Genomic DNA, 25,811 nt, shown 5'->3' with positions numbered 1-25,811 from the left:
GTCCCAACATTCGTGGTTCCAACTGATGTCAAATTTCTTAGTTGAAATTCCAAGCAATGCCTGATGCTAATACCTGTTTTGTTGGCTTTTGAAGGCTTGGGGGACGACTTCCACAAATCGTAGCACTGTGCTCAATTTAGACGATGTAGCCACTTTTCACTCTGCACATTTAGCATAGTCTGCAAGAGTCATGTGTGTGTGTGTGTGTGTGCCTTTTTTTTTTTTTTGAAAGTTGAAAGAATGTGATTTTTGGCACAAACTTCTATCACCTGAGTTCAAAAATTTGGCGTAGCCATTGTGCGCTACTGCTTTAGAAAGAAATGGCATGCCACTTATAATTACAGCACATCAGATTTTGGTTTGTTGCAAGGGCACCCACCAATGGTGAATCTGGAGACGATTTTCAATCCTCAGATTCACGCTCCCACTGATAATCAGTCATATCCGCTAAAAATATCAACAGGTGTCCATTATTAAGTCAGTTCTTGATTCCAAATGGTTTTATATCGTTTACGTGTGTTAAATGTCCTGTCTTAGATACCATTAGGACCATTTGCATACTGTTTACAACAATTTCGGTTTCATTTCTACACTGCGAAATTCATATTTGGCTCTACTACACAGCTACCCAACTGTGGGCCAGTTCACCATAGGGCGTTTCTTACACGCTACTGTTCCCGAAAAAAAGTACTCTTTGAGGGTAAAATGTTTTCTCCAAATGCAAACGCCCAGTTTTTTTTTTTTTTTTTGGTTTAAATTGTTCGGACAAATCTATTTCGAGAAAAAATTGTATTTTTTTTTTAGGGTGACCCTAAAGTGAGAAAAAAAATTGTTTGTGTTGTTACATACACTGAGTTTATTAATGAATAACACAAGAAAAATTCTAAAGAAACCTTATATCAAACCAAATAGCCATCAGTTTCGCGGGCGCAAGAAGTGGGGAGGGCCTGAAGGACGAAACCAGAACTAGCCACTGCGCGCCTGTACGTCACTGGATCCGCAAGTGATAGCCGGTGCACCCCTGTAGTAAAGCATAAAAAAAAAAGCCATCGGCTCAAGAAAAAAATTTCACGCGTTTCCTTAGCGTGGCAGCACATGCCAAGTGAGAGAAATGATCGAAAAAGGCGTGCTTTTTAAACATACAAGCGATGGCGTACATGTACGTCGTTGACCCTGAAAGGGTTTTATTTAGCACCTGTTTGTGAGCACCAGCTGTTTGTGAGTTTCATTTCCGTGCATGGGTATTTCTGGGGGTTTTATGGTAGTTCATTTAGATAATCTGCATCAGTTTCAACGTCCGTGTTTATTTGTTTTGCAAAAATATTTGGTGGCAGTGCAGTGCAGGAGGCTTTTGTCACTGAACCATTTTAGCCTTTTGACTTTAATTCCAGTGCATCGCACCTCATTTCTGCAAGCAGGACTCCAGTAGTGAGCTAGAAGGCAGCAATAAATCGCCAGCAGATGCTCTGATGGCTAAATTGTAACAGACAGTGAACACCTGCACTCATTTGCACTAAATTTAGTTTTGAACTCTGAGTGGATTTCTTAGTCTTGTATGCTTCTTGGAATCTCAAGCTTGTTGTGAATGCAAACTCTGTCATTAGGAACATTTTTACATCACATGGGGAGGATCTGTTGGCTCCAGTAATGTAAAACAGCCACATTTCAATAGAAAATCGTGCCACCTGAAATCAGGACTTCACTTTACTGCACGGCACAGACACCCTAAGTGCTAGCATTTTCTTTGTATCTGAACAGCTGTTGCATGCAAATTATTTTTTTTTCTAAGGCATTATCTTGAAAATTTTTGTCCACGAAATGTATGTTCTGAATTGTTTTTACTCTCAGTGGTTTTTTTTGTACAGCAAGGTACTTTTTGTCAATTTTTTGAAGTCTGAACAATAATTTGATTGCGGCAATATTATTTGCAAGCATTGTTTGTAAAAACATTTTAAGGAATGATATTGTTTGAAAGGGCATTCAATTGGTTTTAGTTCGCTGCATTACATGCTAGGGATAAAGTGTAACAGGTGGTGTATGTTGGTTGCATGTGCAACCAAGAGAGTTGCATGTGCAACCAAGAGAGTTGCATGTGCAACCAAAACAACTCTATACAATAATAGGATTGCCTTTCTGTGAGCAAAAGTAGTAGTTGTAAGTTTGTGAAGAATTTATGTGAAATTCTGCAATGTTTCTGTGCATTTCAGGTAGCCACTCGTGCACTGCCCTATTACAAGGATTACTTTGGAGTTGCCTACCCCCTGCCAAAAATGGATTTGATAGCTGTTCCTGACCTGGCTGCTGGTAACTTTCTTCAAATGCTTTATTATATTTAGCTTTTTGATATCGGCTTCGTTGGCTCTGCTCGTGCTTAAAGAAGGCACTGTGGCTGAGTTTATATTGTGGCAATGGTAAGGTGCAGTGCTCCAAATGTTAAGTTTTGTTTACTGTGCAGTGAGGCTTTCAACAAAAGGAAGCAAGCCACAGCACATATCCGCCTGTTGATGATGTTGCTTACAGAAATGGTAAATATTTTGTCGAGCAGCACCAATTTTTACATGAACAACATTGATGCAGTGAATAGCTTGAAATTACTGCGCAGAAACTTTTGCCCAAATGTTCTCATCTTTGAGTGTGGAAGCACTGAAACTGCACTTCTCAGTGTATGTACTTAATAACACTGGCAATTTGGGCAAGTTGGTATTCAGCTGTGGAACACATTACAAGCCGAAGGCAGACGAAGACTACTACAGAACACATGACAAGTGCTGATGGAGCAGTGCTTGTCCCATGTTCTGTCGTAGTCTCCGTCTGCCTTCGAGCTGCAGCGTGTTCCACAGTTTAATTGAATTTGCCAACTGTTTTAACGGTAATTCAGGTGTTATTGTAACTATGTACGTTATAAGCAGCTCCCTTCAGTCTGAACTGCCGTTTATTTGAAATAGAGTTGTTGGCCTAGCTTGCGGGATCTAAGGGAGGCAACCCCAACTAGCTACACTAGAACAAGAATGACCAAGCCATACTAGCCACATAGCAGTGTCTAAAGATCTATGCATGCGAGTTCTCGTGCATGGTAAACGGACTGCAACGCTCCAGTATTAAAGAGTGACTTAACTGTCGGGAGGCACAGGTTGTACACAAGTAAGAGCATGGCTGTAGCAGCTCATGACGAGGAAGAAGCACTCTGCTAATTCTCTAAGTCAAGCACTGACACAGACTCTGATTATCTGTCATCATGGCCACGGAGACAGGTACCCCCGGTGACCAGCACCGACAGTTTCCAAGCAGAGTCTTTGCACAAACGGCTTGTGCATCTGCACTGGGCTTGGTGACAAGCGGGGGTTCCCCTGCAAGAGAGGGTGCCAGGATAACAGTAATGTGAGTCCACTCTCTGCCGCGTTTGTCCGAAAGTAGTGTGCTGGTACCGCGGGAGAAGGTGTGCCACACACAGCTTGCTATGGAGCCCGCACCTGCCCCCCCTCCCCCACAGACAGTGCTAGACCCGACCACATGTGCAAACAAGGCACGGGGGTTGGGAAGGACCCCACATATCCTACGGGACATGCCGTGCAGAGGATATACGAGTGGCAGCTGATAGCGAGGAATAGGACAAGGGTAAAGGTGAGATGAGAAAAGTAGGAGGCAAAGATGGAAAATGTGGGAGCAGGAAATATAGTTGTATAGTGCAGGGTGGAAAGACATTGGGGTAGTTGGTCATAAAGAACAGGCTGGTAACTATACGCATCTCAGTGGTATGTTTTCCCATGATTGAGTTTTGTCACGACACTTGAGTGGGATCCTGAGACACATTTTGAACTCAACAGGCTTGCTCAATCCTGAGGTTGCATTCTTGTCATGCGATTGTTTCATATTCCTGCCATCTTTTGCTGCAATTTCACATCATCACCAAGTTTATAAACCATTAAGCAGAGATCACTGTTATTGGTCAGCTTTGTTTGGGCACTTCCTGTAACACGCAAGTGTTACAGGAAGTTTCCATCTTCAGCTCCCCGTCGACACTGGCACTTTTCGTTAAATAGTATTGCCTGCAGAACACTTGCACACTACTGCGTTCATGTTCAGGATCCTGTGAATATATGGGTTGCTGAATTTTAGTATTTATTATTTTTGTAGTAGTAGTAGTAGAGTATTTAGAGAAATTCTTTGTGCCTTTGAGTTGAGATAAACACATTGTTCAGGACTGCGCTCTTATAGTAGTTGGTGATCAGAGGCTGGCTTCAACAAGGACTGATGGTGTGTAAGTTGGTACTGTGTGCCACATTTTTTTTTTTTGCATTACCAGTCTAATAAACAAGCGATCACAGGGTTCGCACAGGTCCTTGAAAACCTTGAAAACCCTTGAATTTAGACGTGTAAATTTCAAGGCCTGGAAAGTCCTGGAATTTTTAAAGGGTCCTTGAAAACCCTTGATTTTTCTGGAGAGAACCAATGGCCCCATCTTTCCCACAAGAATTTAAAGTGTTTGTCGTAAATTTTACATGTTAAAAATGTAAAGAAACATTGTAACAATCAAGTTTCAGTGTATTGCGTGAAATTACGAGTTGTGGATTCTCATTATTACGAGGCAACATTGGGAGCAGCACTCCTCAATAGAATTCATGTCACGATACAATCCCGTGAAAGCTGGCTGCTGTTCTCTATCTTGCATGTTCCATCTAGTCTGTGGACGGCCTTTCATTGCATGTTTGCTGTGCCTCATACGCTCCATCTGCATTTGCTTTTACGTGCAAATGGAGGACGTGTGCATAGTTCATCCTGCCTTGCAGCAACACTTGCCGAGTTAATTTCAGCTGGTACAGAGATGCAGGCAACATTAACTAAGTTTTGAAATCAAACAGCCTAAGCAAAACGCCAAGAAAAAAGAAAAACCTCTAAATACAAACTATAAAATAAAAAATAAAGCTGGGACAGCGTTCATGAACCTATAGCGCCTACCTGAATGTGCAGTAATGTTCTTAGGCATTGGGCAATAACACAATTTTGCATTGTGTTGAAAAAGTTATAAATAATCCCAGATAAAACATAAGATGGGGACCTTGAAAATGTGTTTTCTGGTCCTTGAAAGTCATTGAAAACCCTTGAATTTTGGCTTTTGAAGCCCGTACGAACCCTGCGTGATCCAGCAGCCACTATTAACTCATATTGTATCATATTCAGAAGTAAACATAAGAACTACAGCTCCAAAGACATCATGAAGAGGCTTCATCCATGCTCATATTTCAGGGGGAGCAAAAATCAAGGGCAGAGCATTCAATCGCACATGATTTGTGTGGTTTTCTGAGAACACAGTACTAATGTTTACTAATGATATACTAAATGTCTCCTAATTATCAGTGTGAGTCAGTCATTCAGTCATGTCATTTCAGAAAAAGCATGTGCTTTTTCTGAAATGCTTGACCACAGTGTTAGACCACAAAAAATTAGACCACAGTGCAAGTGAAAAAACGCAGAGAAAAGCAAGAGGTCCGACAAAACGCTGATTTGTTGAGTCAGTGCTTTGTTTGTCCCCTTGCTTTTGTTTGTGTTTCTTTGCTCGCACTGCAGTTCAACATGCGTCACCAACTTGTCCAAATTTCACGTTGCTTAGTTCAATAGCTTGAATGTACTTTTATGTCCCACACATTAAGGCACACATGGTCATTTCACTCGGTGATGGTTAGGAGGAAAGATGCCTAATGTGAAAGCAGTGCACCACTGTTGTTGCTTTACCCGAAGAAACTCTTGGACAGGTTTTTAGAGAGCCTGCGTCAGAGGGAAAGCGGGAAGCATTTCTACGGCAAAGTTTTAACATTGCAGTCGTGTTGTATACAAAAATGCGGTGCTGTATTGTAATTATTATGATTGCACTTACAGTTGAACCCCTTTATAAGATGCATGTACCTGGGAGCAGTTTTTGTCTCTTATAGGAGAGGTCTCTTATAAGCAGGGTACCATGTTTTCACTTACTGATCAACCCCTATTTCAATGAAGGCACCCTAAGAGTAAAAGTAACATAAAAGAGCGCTATAGCATCTTGCGAAAAGCTTACTCTAATTTATGTTTTGCCCCCAGAATTTATGAAATAGTTCTATATCTTTGTTTGCTTTATGACTGTGTTTTCAGTTTTTTACAACTTCTTCGAGCTTTCTCTTCTTTCACTGTCTTTAAAAGAATAATAATGGTAGATGTCGAGTTCACAAGCCTGAGGAATAGCCAGAGTGCACAGCTGCTTCAGTTGTTGGCTCTTGCTATTCATCACGCGTGCAGGACTCATTATCTGCAATGCCTCTTGATTGAAAGCTACGCGATTGGGAGAGCCTACCGTGTGCTCTCAGTATTCTTGGCTCGCGCAGAAGCCCACATGTGCGGGCGCACTTGCATGCTTGATGATAAGCTTTAACCACTTCTGTTAATTGAATTTCTAATGCCGGGGCTTCTTGGCATTGTTCATATCATCCCCTTTGTTACTACTATGGATGCAACGGCAGTTGGTGACTGGTGGCACCGCATCTAAAGTTAAAATGTCTGTTACAAGCGGGATTATTGACTAATATTGGTGGATAACTTGTCCTTTATAACCAACTACCTTCTACAACCGATGTCTGTTATAAAAGAGGTGAAATTAATGGGAAAGATATTATACCCAACTGTCTGTTACATCCATGTCTCTTATAACGAGGTTCAACTTTGTATTCATTGGGTGGCATTGTATTCATTGTTGTAAAGGGGCTTCAGTATAGTGCACTTTGTCCTTATTATGAAAACAAAAGGGAAGGTTGTACCTGTTGTAGTCGTAGTGTATGAAAAATCTTTGTGGTGAATATGCAGCTTCATTTACGAGTGGTGTTGCTTTGCAGCGGCCATGGAAAATTGGGGCTTGATAACCCATCGCGAGTCTGCCCTTCTTGTCGACGAGCTGAACACATCTGCCGAACGAAAGCAGAACATTGCTCTGACTGTTACACACGAGATTGCTCACCAGTGGTTCGGCAACTTGGTTACAATGGTAAGTTTACGGGGCATTTCTTTTCGCTTGGGTTGTGTGTTGTGGCATTGCATCATTATTGTTGTTCTCACTGATCTTTTTACTTAAGCTGTTTGAATGAGAACAAAATTCTCTTCGTACAACCCCACTGCCTCAACGATTTACCTTGCACTCCGAAAATCGTGGATAGTCCACTTTATGGGCAGTTTTTCTGCTGAGCACAGGTTTGCCTAGAAATCATAGCACTGGAGCGCTTCATGAGTGAACTGCTGAATTTAGAATCGAATGTTCTTTGGGTCAGCCATTGTTTCTTTAGCTGTCATTACCACTGGTCTCCTGCAAATGAAACCCGCAGTATCGGAGCTTCATCTCATGATAGGCAATTTCGGGTGACCTTCATTAACCTAGAGCTCCGTGCGACTGTCCTCAGACCGCTGCTGCCGCCCAGAAGCTGCCGTTTTCTACATGCTCCATTTCTGCTGTTCCCCACAGGAATGGTGGACTCACCTGTGGCTAAACGAAGGCTTTGCCTCGTTCATCGAGTTTCTTTCTGTGGACCACTTGTTTCCAAAGTACCATATTTGGACGCAGTTTGCCACTGACAGCTATGCTCAGGCAATGGAACTGGATGCCCTCCAGAACAGCCACCCCATTGAGGTGGGGTGCTCTCTTGCTAAGCCCTCGATTAGATTCCTGCGTTTGATCTGCGTGTCAAATGTCTTATCCAAGCACGTCCTTTGCAGGTGCCTGTACGACATCCCAGTGAGATAGACGAGATCTTTGATGACATTTCCTACCATAAAGGGGCATCAGTCATCAGAATGCTGCACAGCTACATTGGCGATGACGTAAGTTTCTTGCCTTAGATCTTCTCGCACGTGCATTGCCTTTTGGGAGGCAAAGAATCGGGAGGACGTTTATTGAAAGCTGCGGCTAGTTAATGTTTACACACACTTTCAAGGGGAACATTCATGTGGCATTGTATTTGTCATTATGGCCTTCCTCTGAGAACTGATTTGCATTGGAAAAGAAATATCGGTCACTTCATCAGCTAAAAGACTTGAGATATGAGGGGAAATAGGCAGTTTGCAAGGCTTTGATAGCTTGAAAGCAGCATGATTATTTCTCTGGTACAGTAATAAATTTCAGATTTTGGGGATTTCGTGCAGCAAAGCAGCACCTGGGCTATTAGGTGCGCCATAGTGGAGGGCTACAAACCATTTAGGGATCTTGAACTTGAATATCATGGCACAGGGGCGTTTTCGTTTTGAGTCTCCATCAAAAAAACAAACCCACCTCCTTCAACTCAATTCCTAGCCACTGAGCCATCCTGGTGTGTTTCATTGGCGAATCAGGTGCATAATCTGGAAATTGTGTGTTTGGAGCCCACTGGTATAAGGGTATGCTTCCATATTTTTTTTTAAATCTGGAATTTCTAGTTTTATAAATTGGAAAACAAATGAACTACTTGTCCTGTACCATCCTTGGGGTTTGACTGCTGGTCTTTGTCTATTTAACATGCCCCTCATTCTCGATTGCAGTTGGCATGGGGTTGTTCCTATCGTGCAGAAACTTCATTTGGGGTCATAGTTACTTCAAAAACATCTTGCGTCCTATTCGAAAGAATCGGCCCATTGATCCCACCAGGGAGAAATGGCAGGATGCAAGACAGAACCTGAACTTTTCTTTCAGTTTGTTTGTTTTTGTCTCTTTATTTTTCAATCTGTTTCCTCAGTATGAATTTTAGGGGTTCAATTTTTAGCTTATTCAGGGTGGGCATCTTTTAACTTTTTCAATTTTACTTGCAAGTAGTGAAGGTTGAAGAAGGACATTGCTGGAATTTGTTTGTTGCATTCAAAGCTCTATTACAAGGAGCGGACAAAATACAGGCGGGGCACAGAATGTAATGCTCAAAATGATCAAAAGCTGAGTGCTCATTACTTTTGGTCAAATTTTCTTTTTTTGTAAAAGTAGGCCTAAATAAAAGGGTACTTGGTTTTGTTTTAATGCATTATTTTGGTCTTTCTCTACACCTGAGCTCAGCTTCACGGGATTTCGCAGACACCTTTTGGGCACACAAAGTTCTGCCTTATGGGACGTTGTAGCTTACCTGTAGTGTGGTAAAATAATTGGCATTGCTTTGTTCCTTTCAGAAATTCCGGAAAGGCATGAACCTGTACTTGACGAAGCACAAGTATGGCAACACCACCACGGAAGACCTGTGGCACTGCCTCGGAGAGGTGTGCCAGGCTCCGGTCGAAGCAATCATGAACACCTGGGTGAAACAGAAGGGCTACCCAGTCATATCTGTAAGGGACTTCCCTCGAAGTTGGGTCAGACTGCCACAGGGTGTTGGTCCTCTCGCAGGTGTCCTGCAGGGATGACGGAGAGAATCAGGTGCTGACGTTCTCCCAGGAGAAGTTCAATGCAGACGGCAAAGCCACGAGTAAGTGTCTGCCCCCCTGAGACTCTGCCGTGAATTGCTCCTGTTTGTGGACTGAGAAAAAGAACAACTTGCAATTCCAGAGGATGGCTCCCTCTGGATAGTTCCTATCAGCATCGCAACTTCAAAAGCACCCAACAAAACTGCAAAGCAGTTCCTGTTGGAGTCTCAGACTTCGGTGCTGGTGCTCGAGGGTGTTTCATCTGCTGAATGGATCAAGGTAGGGAGATGCACAACCTGACCAGACCAGACGAAGTACACAGGACATCTCTTGGCAGCCTTTTTCCCACTGCGATAAACAGTTCCCAATACACCACATTACTCACTTTCTACTTGTAGGGTGACATTGTGTGCCACTTTCCACTTATAGGGCAGTGTTTGGACATTGTGTGCTAACTACTTGCCCAATATGTTACTTATTCGTCAATAAAACCCGTTGTTGGGCAAGTTGGGGCATAATGGGGATAAAATTAGGGCGTGACTGAGGCAGTGACTGAGACTGAGCACAATTTGTCACTGAACAATAATATGTGCGCATTTACCCACACATGGTGAACAGTGCAGGCCTGTCGGACATTTGGGGACCAAGTGCAGATCTTTCTTTGAGCAGATTGAATTCTCAGCAGGAACGATAATACAGTGGCCAGGGAGATTTTAGAAGCTTCCTGGCCACTGTATAGTTAAGAAATTTTTTTAAAATATTAAGGAAAAAGGGGACCAGTGCGTCAGGGACACATTTGTGGTTCTGCGTGCCAGTGAGTTCGATTTCTTGGTAGCTTCACTTTGATTGTAGCTATTCCCCGTTTCCCTTTTTTTTTTTTTTTTTTTTTTCGCATGCTCCCAGTGATTAGAGACATATATACCGTATTTACACGATTGTAAGTCGACTCGAATGTAGGTCGACCCCCCAAAATTGCACCTCAAAAAAAAAAAAATGTGAACGCCGCCTAGAAAATTGTATCACAAAGAGCTCTTCCGTCCCACACGGCGGCTCATGCTCCCACAGAAGCCGTGCGCTCGCGGCATGCGCGGTAGAAGTTAAAAAAGAAAAGCTTTTGTATAAGCACCCGGAATAACCATGCGCTGTGGGTTGAGCGGGAAGAACACATTCGCTGCGAGATGACAACCATCGAAGCAACCGGCAGCGGCCACTGCCGCGCGATACCAAAACAAACAACATGGCGGCTGACGGAAGCGGCCGCGCGCGATTTACTTTTGAGCGACTAACCTCCCACCATCGCGTTCGGAAGTGTACTGAACAATGTACTATATTTGTGGCTACGTTAGCGCCGCGCATTGAATCAATGGATTCGCTAATACTTTAGAGACGAATAAAACGCTTCTTTACGCGTTTTTGCACGCGATTCGTGCGTGTCGGCGTTGCGCGGGCGATTTTTTCACGCCCGTGTCGACGATTCCGCGCACGCGGCAGGTTCTGCTTCTAAGTTCTACTGGTTCTACCTTGGTATGACGCGTGACAAGCGTGGCAGTGGGAGAAGCCTGACGACTTGCGGCACTTTGAAAGCGCTCGGGACAGCTGGCTGGCGCTGCCGGAGATGTTTAGGCACCACGGTGGTGGATATTTGATTGGCGCTTTCCCTAGCGGCGCAAATGATGCTTTATAGTGTCGTTTTCAAACACATTATAAGCTCCTTTCCTACACAACCGTCTTCTATTGTGCCTTCAGTGATATCTTAAAGAGCGGTTAGCTACGCGTAGGTAGATGGTTCAATTTCGATTCTAAGTCGATTCCCCAACATTGGATTGTCAAATTTGAAAAAAAAGGGTCGACCTACAATCGTGTAAATACGGTATATGTGTGTGAGACAATGCTTCAAGTAAAAACCAGTTGCGAGTGAGCACTTGTCCCGCCGTCTTTCTCCTGTCGTCTCAGTTGTGCTCTAATTTTATCACTACTTTAGTTGTATTCTACTTGTAGGGCAGGGTTGTGACATTGTGTCCCAGAACTACTTGGGACGCTGGTCTTAAAACAACTTCTTTTAATTTTCAAGTAAACTCTGCGAAACTTGTCAGTCTCGCTGCTTTTTTCCCCCACTTATTTCAAATGTGCCACTATTTTTTTAGTCGGTAAATTAGTTTTTGAGATAATTAGAGTTAATTAGCCATTTTTGGTGCAACAATAGACAAAGCAGTGTTGGTCATAAAACTGTAATCTTCATATTTTCAATTCTATGGACCCTGGTGACTGCAATAAACGAAGCGGTTTTTTGGTGCATCGCTTGGAGCTAATTTTACAGCTCATTATTTTACCACAGCTTCAACCACTTGTTTCAATATTGAGGGTGTAACTGTATATTCTGACAAGGTATGATTAACACAATTCCCTTAAACATAAATGGCAGTTGTATGGAAGTTTGACAGTTCTAGGGGGAAAAAAAACTGCGTATTGGGGCAATGCAAGGCATGAAATATTAGCCTGATTTATAAACCCTAGCCGGCATGCCCTCATCGTGTGGTGGCATCATCCCCGCTTTGCGGCTCTCTGCTCATGGGTCACTTTCCCAGTACTAACTAGTAAACATGAATTGTATTTTTAACTACTACTTACGCCGCAAATGTTCTTTCACACAGGAGAAGCTTAAATGGGCGTTCTGTGAAAGCACGACAAGTTTGTTGTTTTCTTTTAAGACTGCTAGGCTCCACGAAGGCATGGACACAATCGGTTAGAAAGAAAAGTCAGTATTGTGCATCATTTGATCAGAAAATGGAGGAGACTATGTTGGTGCAGTTTGGGTCCTGGTATGTTTAGCAGATAGCTTTGGGATGCTTATTCGCGAATGCCAGACTCCAAAACACACATGTGCTGCCCATGTGCATACTTCGCCCTTGTGCTCAGGTCAACTTTGGGACTGTTGGCTGCTACCGGACCTTGTACAGCTCCGACATGCTGTGCCAGCTGATTCCCGCTGTGGAGAACAAGACCCTGCCCCCACTGGACAGGCTCGGCCTTCAGAGTGACCTCTTTGCTCTCGTAAGCGTTTCACTATTGTACAGACGTGCTTTGCTTCTGAAGGAGGGTTGTTTTGAACTCCATGCAACCCAGTTGGGTGTAATGCTTTTGTGCACCATTTCTTAACATCTTTTCAATGTGTAGTAGTTTACGTAGTTAGTTATCGGGCACCTTGAAGACTGTAGTGGTTAGTTGGTTGTGGTGTAGTGATGCATGTGCTTTCAGTGTCCCTTGAATATGTTTGCTGCAAAGAAGGAAAGCAGTGTTGTCGAAAATTTGGTGTGGCCTGTCCTAAAGCAAAGTATGTGCAGTTACTGCTGCACCATTGGAGTTGTAGCATGAAAAATGTTGATTGCTTTTGACAGGCTCTTGAAATGTGTGGCTTGAAACTTGTTGACCAGATCTCCCTACTACAGAAACTATCTTTCAGCTTGTGGGGCTAGCTTATTTTGTATGCCCAAAAAGCTCTGTTTATTATGATACTTGGTGTAAATGGAAACATCTAGCTGTAGAACTACCAAACTCAGTGGCGTACAGACTTGATGGAAAAACCTGTTCTTTTTCTTTTTGTCCGTTGCACTTTGGTGCATAAGAATACAAACTAAGCTATTTTCTTCATATTGACCGCAATGTATTTGAGCAAGTTTCGAGAAATCGACAAAGGAGAGATATGCACTTTGACAAGAGCAATAAAATAATTTTTAGTGCAGTTTGACCTTTTAAAGGGCTGCTGAAGAGCTTTTCAAAAAAATTTTGTTGGGGGCATTACTTTATAGTTTCCTTAACGCTGAATTCGAAAAACAAGTTTATGTCGTGTAAATACACCCAAACCACCTTTTTTGATCAAACCAAATGACCCCTGCGTGGGGGCACAATCAGAGCCCTGGCTGCTTATCGCAATTGGCCAGCGGTAGATGTCATATTCGGAAGTGCCAACGCAGTGGTCACCGCTCGGCCTGAAGAGCTCATTCTGTTCCCGTTCAGACGCACCCCAGAAAGTCTTCTGGGGAATGGAAGACGGACACAATCTTTCCTTAGAATAGGAGATCCTGAGGGAAGCATAAAAGCAACAAGTTTGCTCACAGCGAGCTTTAGTGAGGGATTTTCCCCCAACAACTCGCAACCAACTTCAGTTTCTCATATGCAGGAAACTTATGCAGATATTGGATCGCCCGTTTCACTACCAGCGCTAATCACAAGTCCTAACGCAATATTTCAACACACCATCATCCCCCTTCTCACATGTGTACCGTAAAGTTCCGGGAGAATTCCTTCCCCCGAAACTTTCCCCACCCCCATTTAGGGGTGAAAAATTAAATTTACTTAATGACCCTAAAGATCGCCCACCCCCTAAAATGGCGCTACCTTCGACGCCTTCCAAAGCCCGGGGAGCTTCCTCCACGGTAATGTCCGGCAGCCACGAACCCCTTATAATAATGGATCAGGAACTTGAGGCACCTCTTTACTTGTTTAAGCTCGTCGCTTCTTATTGAAGCACAGAGCACGCGACAACACAGCCGGCCCGGACTGTTTGTGAATGCAGTGCAGTAGCCACTGGCGCTCGGGTAGGAAATCTCTAGTATTTTGGAGTCGTTTTAGGGAATCACTAAAAACACAGTAGTATTATGGCTAAAAAATCCTCGCAAAGGCAACTCAAGACAATAAAGGTTAAGAAAGTTTAGATTACACGCCTGCTTGATTCGGAACTTAGCCCAGATTAACAGCAAAGCGGTGGCACACATCACTTGGCTGTCTTCTGAATACGGCGCTACTTCCGGTCGCGGCTTCTCGGTTTCTCACTCTTCCGGCAAATACCACTTTCCCCAAGCTAAAAATGCTGAAAAAACGTTTACAGGCATAAACTGACCAATGTATTAATTGTAAAAAAATAGACTTTTACCCAATTTTAAAGGCATTTCAGTAGCCCTTTAAGTCGCTGCTGGCCAAATATTGCTCATTGTTAATTCTCAGCACCACAACACTATTCGTTGTAACAGTGCCATTCAGCCGGTGGACTTGCTAGGTGAGCAACCTCTATGAACATTGTGTGTTGTACTGCACGTTTGCCGATAGAACAAAGGAAAATTTATTTCTTTTGGACTAGTTGTTTGTCAAATCAAACAGCCGAGCTTGTCCATTGTTCAATTTGAACTGAGTGACCTCCGGAGTGTGGGTGAAGAAAGCTTAAAGGGAAGGTGAAGCGGTTTTAGAATTAAAAGAAAAGTTGACTAGCAGCAAGTACACATTGAATAGTTCATGTGTACGAAATATTTTCGCAATACATGCAATAGAAGCGGCGCAATGAGCAAACAAAAGTGGCCCGATGGCCCGCCCCCATCTCGCCGCGCGATGCCGGAAGATCGAAGAGCGCGGGCGAAAATCGGCTGAAAAACGTCATACCTGGACTTCCGGCCGGATCGGCCGGATCGGCCGCCTCGGCCATGCTCTTTTCGCCGTGTTTCCTTGTGAATGATACTTGTTGTTGTTGTAGTTGATAGCACTCATTTGTACAATTTTCATGTTCAAAAAGTATGCACGAACGCCAAACGAGGCATACGTTATCATGCCGTATTCCTAAGCAGAATAATGCCACGCCGGGATGCTTGATAACGTACGGAAGCGACAGCCGAGGTGGCTGTGCTTGATGACAGAGAATATACTACACTACGTTAAATACTTTGTAAACCGCTCCAATGCGGTTTTTTTTTATGCGACGGACGTGAATGTTCACACTAGATTCTAGATTTAGAAAGGATGGGGAATACTGCTGTACTTTGGCCGGGGATGTTTCGTTTCATTCCAGAAACCAAGTCACATTTGTTCAGGAAATACTTGTTTCGTTAAACGCATCGGTTTTCATTCCCTATGGGATCAAGACAGTTTTCAAAAAAAACAATTTTTTGGCGAAACTAAAACAAGGGGCCAATCCTGATAGAAGTTCTCTCCCGGCTAAGAGCTAAACAGTATTCCTACAAAGTAAAAGAACCAAGACAACCAGATTACTAATTTTGCAAGTATACATGTCACGATAAGGTGATGTTTGTCTGGAATTAAAAAAAAAAAAAAAAAACACCACTCCGAACCACCACCGTGCCATAATTTGTGTTGACTGCGGGGGCCTAATTTTTTGCCCAAGATTCCGTGTGGCTGCATATTATAACCTGGCAAGCACTTGCTGTCACTGAACCTCAAGTGTGCTCCAGTGATAGTCGGTGATATATATAATGATGATACTAAAAAAATTAGGAGCGAAGAGGCCGAAAAATTACGGCCTCTGTCCGACTAGCGCGGTAAATGCTTAAATCTAGAAATGCTGAAACAGGCCAACGATTCATTATCACAAACGTTTGGCGATTGTTACCCAAAGTAACGCAACTACAACGTAACTGCCTTGTCCGACTGGTCTGTTAATTAAAACGAGGTGGCCGTAATATTGTAGCAGAATGCGCAAAGCACAAGCGAAAATCAAGCCCTACTACAGCCAATAATGAAGAGCAGGCACTAGTATGCTGCAGTGTTTTCAGAATAAATGCATGTGAAGCAGTAAGACGCCAGTCATCGAAGTGCAGCTAGCAATCGCGGAGGCGTCGTAGTGCCGCTGCCGAAATGGCGCGCGCGTGTGGGTCTGTGTACGGGGATGAGTAGCGGGGCTGGGGTGGGCGACAACGAACAAAGGAAATGCGGAAGCAGAGTCTGCTTGTTGGTTTATGCGTGTACAGGCAAGATGTGTCTCGCATATACGTTTACAGCGTAGACATCGGCGTCGCTCGGGCGTCAGCTCGCGTAGCCGTGCATTTCTGGCGACGACGGCGCATGAACGCTTTTTTTCGCGCAGTGCACGTACGTGCTTTTCGCTGGTAGATTGTTTATAAAATGGCCATTAATCTTCGGCATAAATGGTTTTGTGTATAATAAGAAACAGTTAAGGCAGTACCTAATATTAACATAAGGTATAAAATCCCCCTATGCTGGTTGCCTAATTCAAAAATATTTTGATGGAACCCACTAGTCGACGTCACAGTCACTGCTTTGGGGTTCTCTGTCGTGTAAAGCAAATTTAAACTCCAAGATAATTGAACCAACAGCACGGGAAATTATAAAACAAACTTCCAGTCATGTGCGAAAATTAAACTGCAAGCTGAATTGCCGCAAAGGCAACCGTGCGATCGTTCGCAATGCTTCCGACAACCCGCGCAGCCGAAGGGTGTCATCCTTTGACGTCATGACGGGCGCAACCAATCAGGGGCGTCAAAAGACGAAAAGCGCGCGTCTTTCAAGCGGGGCCGCGCTTTTTGCAAGATAAATGCCACTTGGACTCATGTACGATAAATTTCAATGTGATATTCGGAATCAGCGCGCAAGAAACTATATAACTGTTAATCTAACTCAATTTTTTTGGAAAGCGCTTCAGCTTCTCTTTAAAGACCCCAAAATCATAGTGCTTGTGGAGATCATCGAAGATTTCTTAAAGCCTAGCATTCTGTTTTTCTCTGAAAATATGGGTCAGTGCTGCACTGAGGTCATTCTTGTCGCCTAATGTAGTAAAGTCTTTTCTGCCTGCCTGCCTGCCATGACCCTGATGGTGAGCTGTGTTCTTGTGCCAGGTGCAAAGTGGCCACAAGTCGACCGTCGACATCCTGCGGCTGATGGAGGCCTACGTGGAGGAGGACAACTACACAGTGTGGAACTCGCTCAACTCGTGCCTGGGCAAGCTGAACCAGCTGCTCTCGCACACGGACCTGCAGCCGCTGCTGCATGTCTACGGCCGCCGGCTGCTGGCCCGCATCTTCTCCAAGCTGGGCTGGGACCCCAAGCCAGGGGAGAGTGAGTGCTGCCTCATCGTGCACACCGGCTGCTCGATGCATGATACGCATAGCTGCAAAAATGCTTCGGGGCACTGAAGCCTGCTTACATGCTTTGAATGTGAAGGCATTGTGGCTTCCCCTGGTGATACTTATCAAAGACTTCTTGACTGCACTTTACTTCTTTGCTCTCATTCCTAGTTTACCTTCCTCCCCATCTGCCCACATGTCGCTCCTTCACCACCTCTTGTTTGGTAATGTATGTTCGTTTGTTGTGTACAGTTATGAAACGCATTAAGCACGTGTTGAAGCAGCTGTGCTACTGTAATACCAAGTACAGTGTAGAACGCTTAGAACGTATGTCACGGGAGCTGCGAAAATGTGCACTATGAGCGGTACTGCACTATAAACAAAATGTGCCCAAATCCAACCACATCGCAACCCACCTTTCAATCATTCTTCGTTGTCATCACTCAGACGAAGACCTCTTAAAAATAGGTGCGGTCCTTATCCCCCCCCCCCCCCCCCCCCCCCCGTCCCCCTTCTCCTCCTCCTCCTTCTTACATCAGCCACTGCTGCAGGGTCTTAGAAGCTGCTGCACAGTCTTACAAACTGCGCTTTAACTTCCTTTGTGTTTGTGTTTTGAGGGAGCACGGCTGCATTCTGTAGCGTCTATGAACGGATGCCGTGGGACAACGTGATAAGATTGCAAGCGGGATTTTTTTTTCACCCCACCTTGCGTTCACGATGCCGAAGGCAGTTGCTTATCAGCACAATGTACAGGTAGCAGAAACCTCCAGTGTCGCGGCTCACTATCTCCAGGTATTTTGGAAAAAAGGGCGTCATATCCGGTCCCACACTATAAGTCGTTACGTTATGAATGGTCTGCACTGTATTTATGGTAATATCCTTTGCGTATGATGAGCTTGGTGATTGCGCTTATTGCAAAAGGCCTACTTATTGGCTTCGTCAATTCAATTGTGTTAAATCCTTATGTGTAGCCAGTGAATTGAAACTGTGGGCATTTAGCGTATCTGAAATCTCCACTTCACTCGCATTTTTCTCGCATCTTACAACTTCAAGGTTAATTTAGTTTTACTGTACCATAGATAGTCTGGTGATTTACATGTTCCCCATGTAATGCTTGCATACCAGCAGCAGTCTTGAGCTGTTACTGGAAGTAATTATAGAATGAAATATTCGTTTGTTTAGATGGAGAACGAGTCATAAAGCAGATGGTAGGGTTTTACACCAAATTTAATTAAGGCTCAAGAGACAACTGATTTTGCGACGCAAAATTCTAGAGTGGATGGGACTTCATGGGTGAATACTGTCTACTTTCAGGCCACCTGGCTACACTCTTGCGGAGCACTGTGATAGATCGCTTGGCACGTTTCAAGGATCCAGCCATTCTGGCAGAAGCCAGGAAGAGGTTCGATGCCCATGTGGCAGGTACTGCCATTATTCCTGCTGACATTCGAGGGGCTGTAAGTGGCAATTTTTTAGCTTTTCATATGTTCTGGGGTTGCATGATTATCTCTGCAGCATCATTGCTTAAAGTATATGTGCTAGCGGAAAAGCACTGCACATGAAACAAGAAAAATGTTTCTCTTCAGATTTACCTGGCAGCAGCATCAGTTGCAGATCGGAAATTGTACGACGAGTTTCTGAAGGTAAGCAAGTTCCCGTGACCGCAAACAAGTTCAAAAACTACATCGGGGCTTTGACAAAAAATGCGCCTTGGGCTAAACTGTTTGTGCAGTGTAAAAGGGGCTGTTCTGTGCACTAGAGCTCTTAATTGAACGAGTCTGTTCTACATTCTCGTTACCGCTAATGCTGTGCCAGAGACATAGGTGTGATGCACAGGCCATTGCAGCTTTACAGGAATACTGACCTTCAAGAGGAAAAGAACAGGCTGTCAACGGCCTTGGCAGGAGTGACCAAGCCAGAACTCATTCAGGCCACCTTGGAGTTTGCCGTTTCTGTGAGTACCAAAGCTTCTGTTCGTAACAGTCGCAAATGGGAAGCGTATTTGCAGTGTGTGCACATTCACTCCCTGCTTGCTCTGCTCTCCAGGATGAAGTCAAGTCGCAGGATGCTGTCTTCGTCATCATCTACTGCGCCATCACAGCTATTGGCCGAGACTTGACGTGGAGGTTTTTTGAGAACAACAAGGATGCTATCAGGAAGCGCTACAGCTCGGGGTTCCTCATTGCAAGGCTTGTTAAGGTACATCGCTATTGGCACAGCTTTTGGTGGGAAAGTTGTTTTTGGAAATCGGGAAATTCTAAAATCTTGTCATGCACGTGTATGTGGAACAAATAACTTGCAGTGTACAATAGTTGTAAGCATTACAGCGATTGAAAAGCTTCAGCTGTGTGCATGGGGTTACAGCACAAGCTATACAGTTGAACCCCCTTTATGAGAGGCACGTACCGGGAAGCATTGTGCTGCTGAGCACGAGGACGCGGGTTCGATTCCCGGCCGCGGCGGCCGCTTTTCTGATGGAGGCGAAAAGCAAAAACGCCCGTGTTTAAGAGATTTCCGTGTACGTTTAAAATCCCCAGGTGGTCAAAGTTAATCCGGAGCCCTCCACTACGGCGCGCCTTATCGCCTGCATTACATCGGCGCCTTAAACCCTACAATAAATTATTCAATCATCAAGTACCGGGGAGCAGTTTCTGTCTCTTATATGAGAGGCCTCTTATAAGCGAGGAACCATGTTTTCACTAACTGATCAACCCCTAGTTCAGTGTGGGCACTGTACGACTAAAATAAGCTCAAAAGAACAACGCTACAGCATGTTGCAAAAGTTTTATTCTAATTTATGTTTTGCCCCCAGAATTTATGAACTAGTTCTTAACCTGTTTGCTTCGTCAATATGTTTAAACTGTTTTTTACAATGGGTTCTACAAGCTTTCTCTTCTCTCACTGTTTGCGGAAGATGGATCGCAGATGTCGAGTTCGCAAACCTGCTGAATAGCCAGAGGGCACAGCTTCACCTGCTGTGTGCTATGGTTATTTATCACGCTCGCAGGACTCAACATGTGCGATACTTCTTTATTGGGAGCTACGCGATTGGGAGAGCCCACTGCATAATGTTTTGTTGAACTAGTAATAGTTGCTATGAAGTTTGAAAGTTCTTTGTAAGCAAAAAATTTATTAATATGTATTCTTTGATCATTAATTTCATGAACCACTTTCCTGCTTGCAGTGCATTACCGAGAATTTCGCTAGTGAAGAGAAGGCTCTGGAAATTGAGGTAAGCGGAAGGAGTCCAACTGTGTTTATCCTGCAGCAGCTTCTCCCACAATCAGGCATGCTTCTTGCCTGCTGCCACCTTCTAGTTCTTACCGTCTTTTTATTTTGCATAATGCTCAACTGTTCTGATTCCTGTTTGGGAATGTCTACCGACATATCAGTGTCAGGACAAAATGGCATCAAATGAAGGAAATTCTCTTTTGGAGGTGCTTCTTGGCGCTTTTCGTCACGTGACCCCATGCAGTTGTAGAGGCCACTTCAACACTGCCGCGAGGTGCTGGTTTGATTCTAGGCACAAATTAAAAGCATTGGGTACAATTTGTACCCCCTTGAGTGCATGGAAGTTGACAGTGGTACAGTACTCTTATTCCAAGCATGTTCTTTGTTGATAACCTTTGGCATAACCTTTGTTGATGTTCAGACAGACAGCTCGCAGTATTGGCGATTTTCATCACCAGCCACGTTTTACCTCCTCTACTAAGTGCCACCTGTGCCTGTTTATTCGCTGGGTTTTTGTGTGGCACAGAGCAGGGTAGGGCACTCAGAACGATAGAAAGCTGCCGCGGCCTATTAGCAGTCATTTAAAAGCTCAGCACACGTTTCCGCCTGGCATAATTCGGGCCTTTCACCCACCCGCCAGCGGCCCAGAGACAACTCCGCTTCAGCAGACATGAAATTTTGCAGCCAGAGCGTGGGCTTGGTGAACAGGACACTGAGCAACCTAGCAGCCATTAAATTTATTATCTTATGTGCACTTTTCATCGCTAGCGTTGGGTAAAAATGCTTCTATTATCACAAGTGACCAGCTGGGTGAAAAGGGCTGTCCCTAGTGGTGAGAGGTTGGAAAAGGCTTCATTCATGGTGCAAGCCTAGTCACTGGAACATGAGTGTGCCTTGCACTGTATTATTTCACAATATCTCAGACGCAGTATATCACAATATTTCAGACGCAAAATGCTTCTGAAGGAGGGGACAGTAGAGCACATGAAAACATTCGCTTATAGTTTTCACAGATTTGAGAAGCAAGTAAGGTGGCCCCAAATTCTTCGTTAGCATGACACACCTTTCTTCCAGTTGAATTTTAAATTCTTGTGCGATTCAGGGTGCACAAAATGGGCAGCTTTTTTCTCTTGAGCCAGAGAGCCATTGTCCCTCGATCTCTTGATGCACTCCAGCAAGGCTGGTTTAAAAGCTGAACGTTGTTAGATCCAGTGCAAGCACTGATCATGCGGGACATGTCGCAGCTCTTCTTCAGCCAGAACTACTTTCCCGGAGTTGAGCGCGTGGTGCAGCAGTCCTTGGAGAACATCCGGCTCAATGCAGCCTGGCTCGCAAGAGACACGGAAGACGTCCGGCAGTTTCTGCTGAAGACAGCGTCGTCGTCGTAAAGCCTTCAGTAGCAAATACTTCCCCAGTTTTGGTTGTGTATTTGGCAAAAGTGTGTGCTTGTGTTTCTGTGGGTGTTTTTTTTTATAATCATGTGACAAGAACTGAAAAGAATGCTCTTTTGCTTGCTGACGAGTTTCAGTTAGGGTTTCAAAGGCTTCAGGAATGAATTTTGTTGAGATTGTTTTTTTGTTTTTTTCCCTAATATAATGAGTGTCGTGAGAGTGAAATGTATGGTCGAATTTTTGTGTATGTAAAAATAAATTTGTTTATAAAAGCTTCATGAATGCAGTGGTGGAATGGCTGTGACGTATTTGCGAAATTGCACTAACAGGCATGTCCTACTACATGCTGCTACAAAGGCTGGTCTTTGGTGGGCAAAATTTACCGTGCCTGCACCAACCGCTTTGAACCTCGCTCGTGTACCAATTTCAGATAGTTTGTTTACAACCATCTTGTAAGCATACTGCTGCCGTAGGCCCACTGAGGTGTGCAGTTTATCAAGAAGCCATGTTCTGTGTTGACACTACTTGTGCAGGTTTCCCAGTGTTTCGGTATCTATTTTGTTCGGGCAAAATGGGACTGCAAGTGGAAATAGCTCTCGCTCAAGCTTGGTACAAGAAAAAAAATTCCACGACATCTAGGTACTCTTCAGATGTAGTGAATGCCAGAAAACAAAAACAAAAAAAAAATTGTGTTGAGTTGTGGAATGGATATGCTGGTGTTGTGCTCGCCGCCATGTTTCACAGCTGCTGCTGACATAGTCCATCGCCGTAGACACTGCACCAATGAAATTTGTATAACAATCGTCGCATGGAAGGTAGCGCATACATTCTATGCGCAGCAATGACGTGGTGCTGCCAGTGGCACTTGTCCAATCATGCGCAAGTGTCCTTTTATTATCATCATCCTTTTTTTTTTCTTCCCCTTTGTGGCTTTCCTTCTTTTTCAGATACTCTGACAGGGGCTTGGCCAATCGCCCTTGTTAGCCCTACATATCTGCCATGAGGGGGGGAACGTGTATGCTCTTAGTTCATGTCTCTAGCACACTTTCCAAGTCCAAGGCACCACGATGTTCCATTCCATCTTGTACCCCACAGAGGAGCAGAATCTTGCATCCAAAACCACAACAGGCTCACTTTGTCAGCTACACTTATCAGGCTATGGCGATTTAGGGGCTTCCTGGCAGTCTTTCATTCTTGGGGGCCTGGTTCGAGTCCCACCGAGTGTAAAATTTATCTAATTTTCTTTTGAACTTGGTTGCTTTTCCACTTAGTTGGTGACTTTGCTTATTAGTGGCCTTCCTGAGTGAAATGGCGTCATTTCGAGCAATCTGACCTTTTTTATCCTTTGAGCAGTTCGCTAAATGGTACGCCATGCATACCAGATTTTCATCATCACGCTTTCACCTTAAATTTTTGATAGTATGTATCTGTAGCGGAAACTACGGGGTAATTGTAAATGGGCATGACAGGCACTGAGCAGTTTCACGCTACTATTTACAGGGCAATAGACGCAAAATGTCTCTGTGTAGTGGGCAGGTGCTTGGCAGTCCAAAAAGACTTCTAGAAGGCCATGCTAGCCTTGAAACTTAATAGAAGTTGATAAAGACATGCAAAAGCTTTATAAGGTACTAGCACTATTTAAAGGGCAGTGTTTGACAGTTTGACAAGGGCAGTCTTTCTGAGTGTCACGATTAACAAGTATGCTTTCAGTCTCTAGTCTTTCTAGCCACTTTTTGCAGCAGCAAAATATTTATTGCCGTTGTTATTGGAGCGGTGCTTAAAATTCAATTAGGGTGCACCAGGTAGCCTCGCAGCTCAGTGTTTGTGCTACTAGAGCTGCTGCAAATGACTTCCAGCTCTGGAAGTGTCACTTGCACATTATTAACCCCTTTTAGTGCCAAAGTTTTAATGCTGGTATCTTTAAAGAATACTTCGGTGCATTCAGAGCGGTGTAACAGCAGGAACAGCGAGTAAATCTGACTGATCAGGAGACTGGAGGAATGACTTGCACATTGGCAGTACCAAAAGCAACCTGCCTTGCGCAGAAGTAGGCAGACTTGCATCTGTACAGATGTTTCCTGCCGCTCCAATTGCCAATTCAAGTTTTACTGAATTGGTTCAATGAAATTCAATAAACCCTTCAAGGATTCAGTGTTGCCGAATTTTTTTCACTGCTAGACCATTGTAGTCAAATTTTTTTCATTGTGGAGTTGCAATTCCCACAAAGTTAAAATTTCCGAAAATTTTGATTGCTGAAAAAATATTTTTTTTTCTCCAGAGGGGTGTAAATAAATTCAAGCTGTTTTTAACCCGTTTTACACTCTCCCTGCCGTTGACTACTGCAGGTAAGTTTGGGAGAGGTGCGTAGTCGCCACAAGATACACTGGCAAATTGAAAAAGTCAGTGCCTTCAATTCAGTGAGTGCAGTTTAATTGCATAGTTCATTGATGTGCTCTAGGAAAGCTACATATATACTACAGCAGCGATGTATTGTGTGTGCCTTCAAGCATTATTTATTTGCACTATTAACTAAGTTCGAATCAAACGAAATACGCCGGTAAAAAATTAATCACACTTTTGTTGGCATTCTTTTCAAAAAACAGGGAAAAGTCAGGGAATTTTTCAATCAAGTAGTACCAGTCAGGGGAAATTACTTCGGGGCCTGCCCACACAGTGTTAGAATAGGGGAAACCAGTGCTGGGACGGGGGGGGGGGCAAGAAGTTACTGAACGCAACACGTTCGCGCGCGACGAAAGCGTGAACCGCATGAAACGTTTTCGGGTTTTTCTGAAAGCGCAAATTTATTATTTAATTTAAGCGCAAGTCATTATTTAATAACAAGGCATTTAATAAGGCAGAAACGCACCCGCTTGTGCAGAAAAGGAGCCACCGCAGGCACGAAATCGTCGACGCGGCCGTGAAAATACCGCGCACAATTCGCGTGCAGAAACTCGCCGTGCGGTTCTCGCAGCTCGCAGCTGGCTTGAGTTGCTGGGTGCACTTGCGCAGTGGGAATATGTAGGTGGTGCCCAAATCGCACGCACAACGCGCTGTTTTTTTTTTTTTTTTTTTTTTAGGGAATTTTAAAAGGAAGCGCTTTTTGGGATCTAATCTTGAAATAACTTCTTTTTTATGCCAGAATTACAAAATTAAAAAGGAACATGTTATGGTTTAGCGTGAACCGCATGAGGCGTTTCCTGCTCGCGAAAACGCGCCGCGCACGTCACAGGCGCGCTGACGCTGCCGCGTAACCCCCCGCTAACCCCCGCCATAGAAGGCTCTGACCCCCGCACGCTGCGCGCGCAGCTGCCGGCGGCGGCTTCGACGCGAAGTGGTTACGGTAGCTTGAGCGACCGCTATTAAGCGCTCTCTAAAATGCCGCATAAGGCACGCACGAAGTTGCTTGTGAGCAAAGGAGCTTATAATGTGGGCGAGAACGGTACTATAAAACATCATCCGCGCCGCTTGTGAAAGCGCCATGCAGCACCTGCCGGGGTGGTAAGCCTAAACATCTCTGGCGGAGCCAGCCGGCTGTCTCGAGAGCTTCGAAACTGACGCCATGAGGCGCGCGGCTCCCCATTGGCGCAAGTCGTCAGGCTCCCCCCACTGCCGTGCGCATCGCGCGTCATTTTCTGAGCGAATCAGAAGCTGTCGCGCGCGCGAATTGTCGACGCGGGCGTGAAAAAATCGCACGCGCAACGCCGACGTGCCCGAATCGCGTGCAAAAACGCACCTTGCAGTTCACGTTGCATGTCGAGCCAGGACAATCGAGAAAAAAAGCGAAAGGTGCTCGCTGAAGCGGAACTTGAAGCGTCTATTCCGCAAGATAAAATAAACTCTCTGAAGCCGTAACTAAGGCAAGCAAACCTCAAACTGAAGTTAATCAAAGTGCATTTTGAGTGTTATATAGGGCACTTGCAACAAATGTGTCTCCTTATGATAGGATTCCCTATGATAG

General features: G+C 44.4%; 1 protein-coding gene across 3 annotated transcripts in view; it reads left to right on the top strand.

Moving 5' to 3' along the window:
- Positions 1–22,129, top strand: part of Psa (puromycin-sensitive aminopeptidase) — a 33,329-nt gene extending 11,200 nt beyond the window's left edge. For 2 of the 3 annotated variants that reach the window (XM_077687517.1, XM_077687518.1), the window contains 15 exons: positions 2,208–2,304; positions 6,858–7,006; positions 7,478–7,642; positions 7,729–7,833; positions 9,139–9,294; positions 9,353–9,431; positions 9,512–9,648; positions 12,286–12,420; positions 17,004–17,223; positions 18,546–18,688; positions 18,818–18,874; positions 19,078–19,185; positions 19,278–19,430; positions 20,416–20,463; positions 21,707–22,129. In XM_077687517.1, the coding sequence (XP_077543643.1) occupies positions 2,208–2,304; positions 6,858–7,006; positions 7,478–7,642; positions 7,729–7,833; positions 9,139–9,294; positions 9,353–9,431; positions 9,512–9,648; positions 12,286–12,420; positions 17,004–17,223; positions 18,546–18,688; positions 18,818–18,874; positions 19,078–19,185; positions 19,278–19,430; positions 20,416–20,463; positions 21,707–21,850 (1,896 nt within the window). In that variant the 3' untranslated portion in view covers positions 21,851–22,129. Of the gene's footprint in view, positions 1–2,207; positions 2,305–6,857; positions 7,007–7,477; positions 7,643–7,728; positions 7,834–9,138; positions 9,295–9,352; positions 9,432–9,511; positions 9,649–12,285; positions 12,421–17,003; positions 17,224–18,545; positions 18,689–18,817; positions 18,875–19,077; positions 19,186–19,277; positions 19,431–20,415; positions 20,464–21,706 lie in introns of those variants that run through there. The other variant, XR_013319651.1, reaches the window with a different exon arrangement.
- The last annotated feature ends 3,682 nt before the right edge of the window (positions 22,130–25,811 follow it).

This window comes from Haemaphysalis longicornis, unplaced genomic scaffold (assembly GCF_048455015.1).
Source record: "Haemaphysalis longicornis isolate Haplotype H1 unplaced genomic scaffold, Haemaphysalis longicornis Haplotype H1 scaffold_1, whole genome shotgun sequence".
NCBI classification, from domain to species: Eukaryota; Metazoa; Arthropoda; class Arachnida; order Ixodida; family Ixodidae; genus Haemaphysalis; species Haemaphysalis longicornis.
Note: the sequence above shows the minus strand (reverse complement) of the source record. Positions and strands in the feature narration are given on the sequence as shown.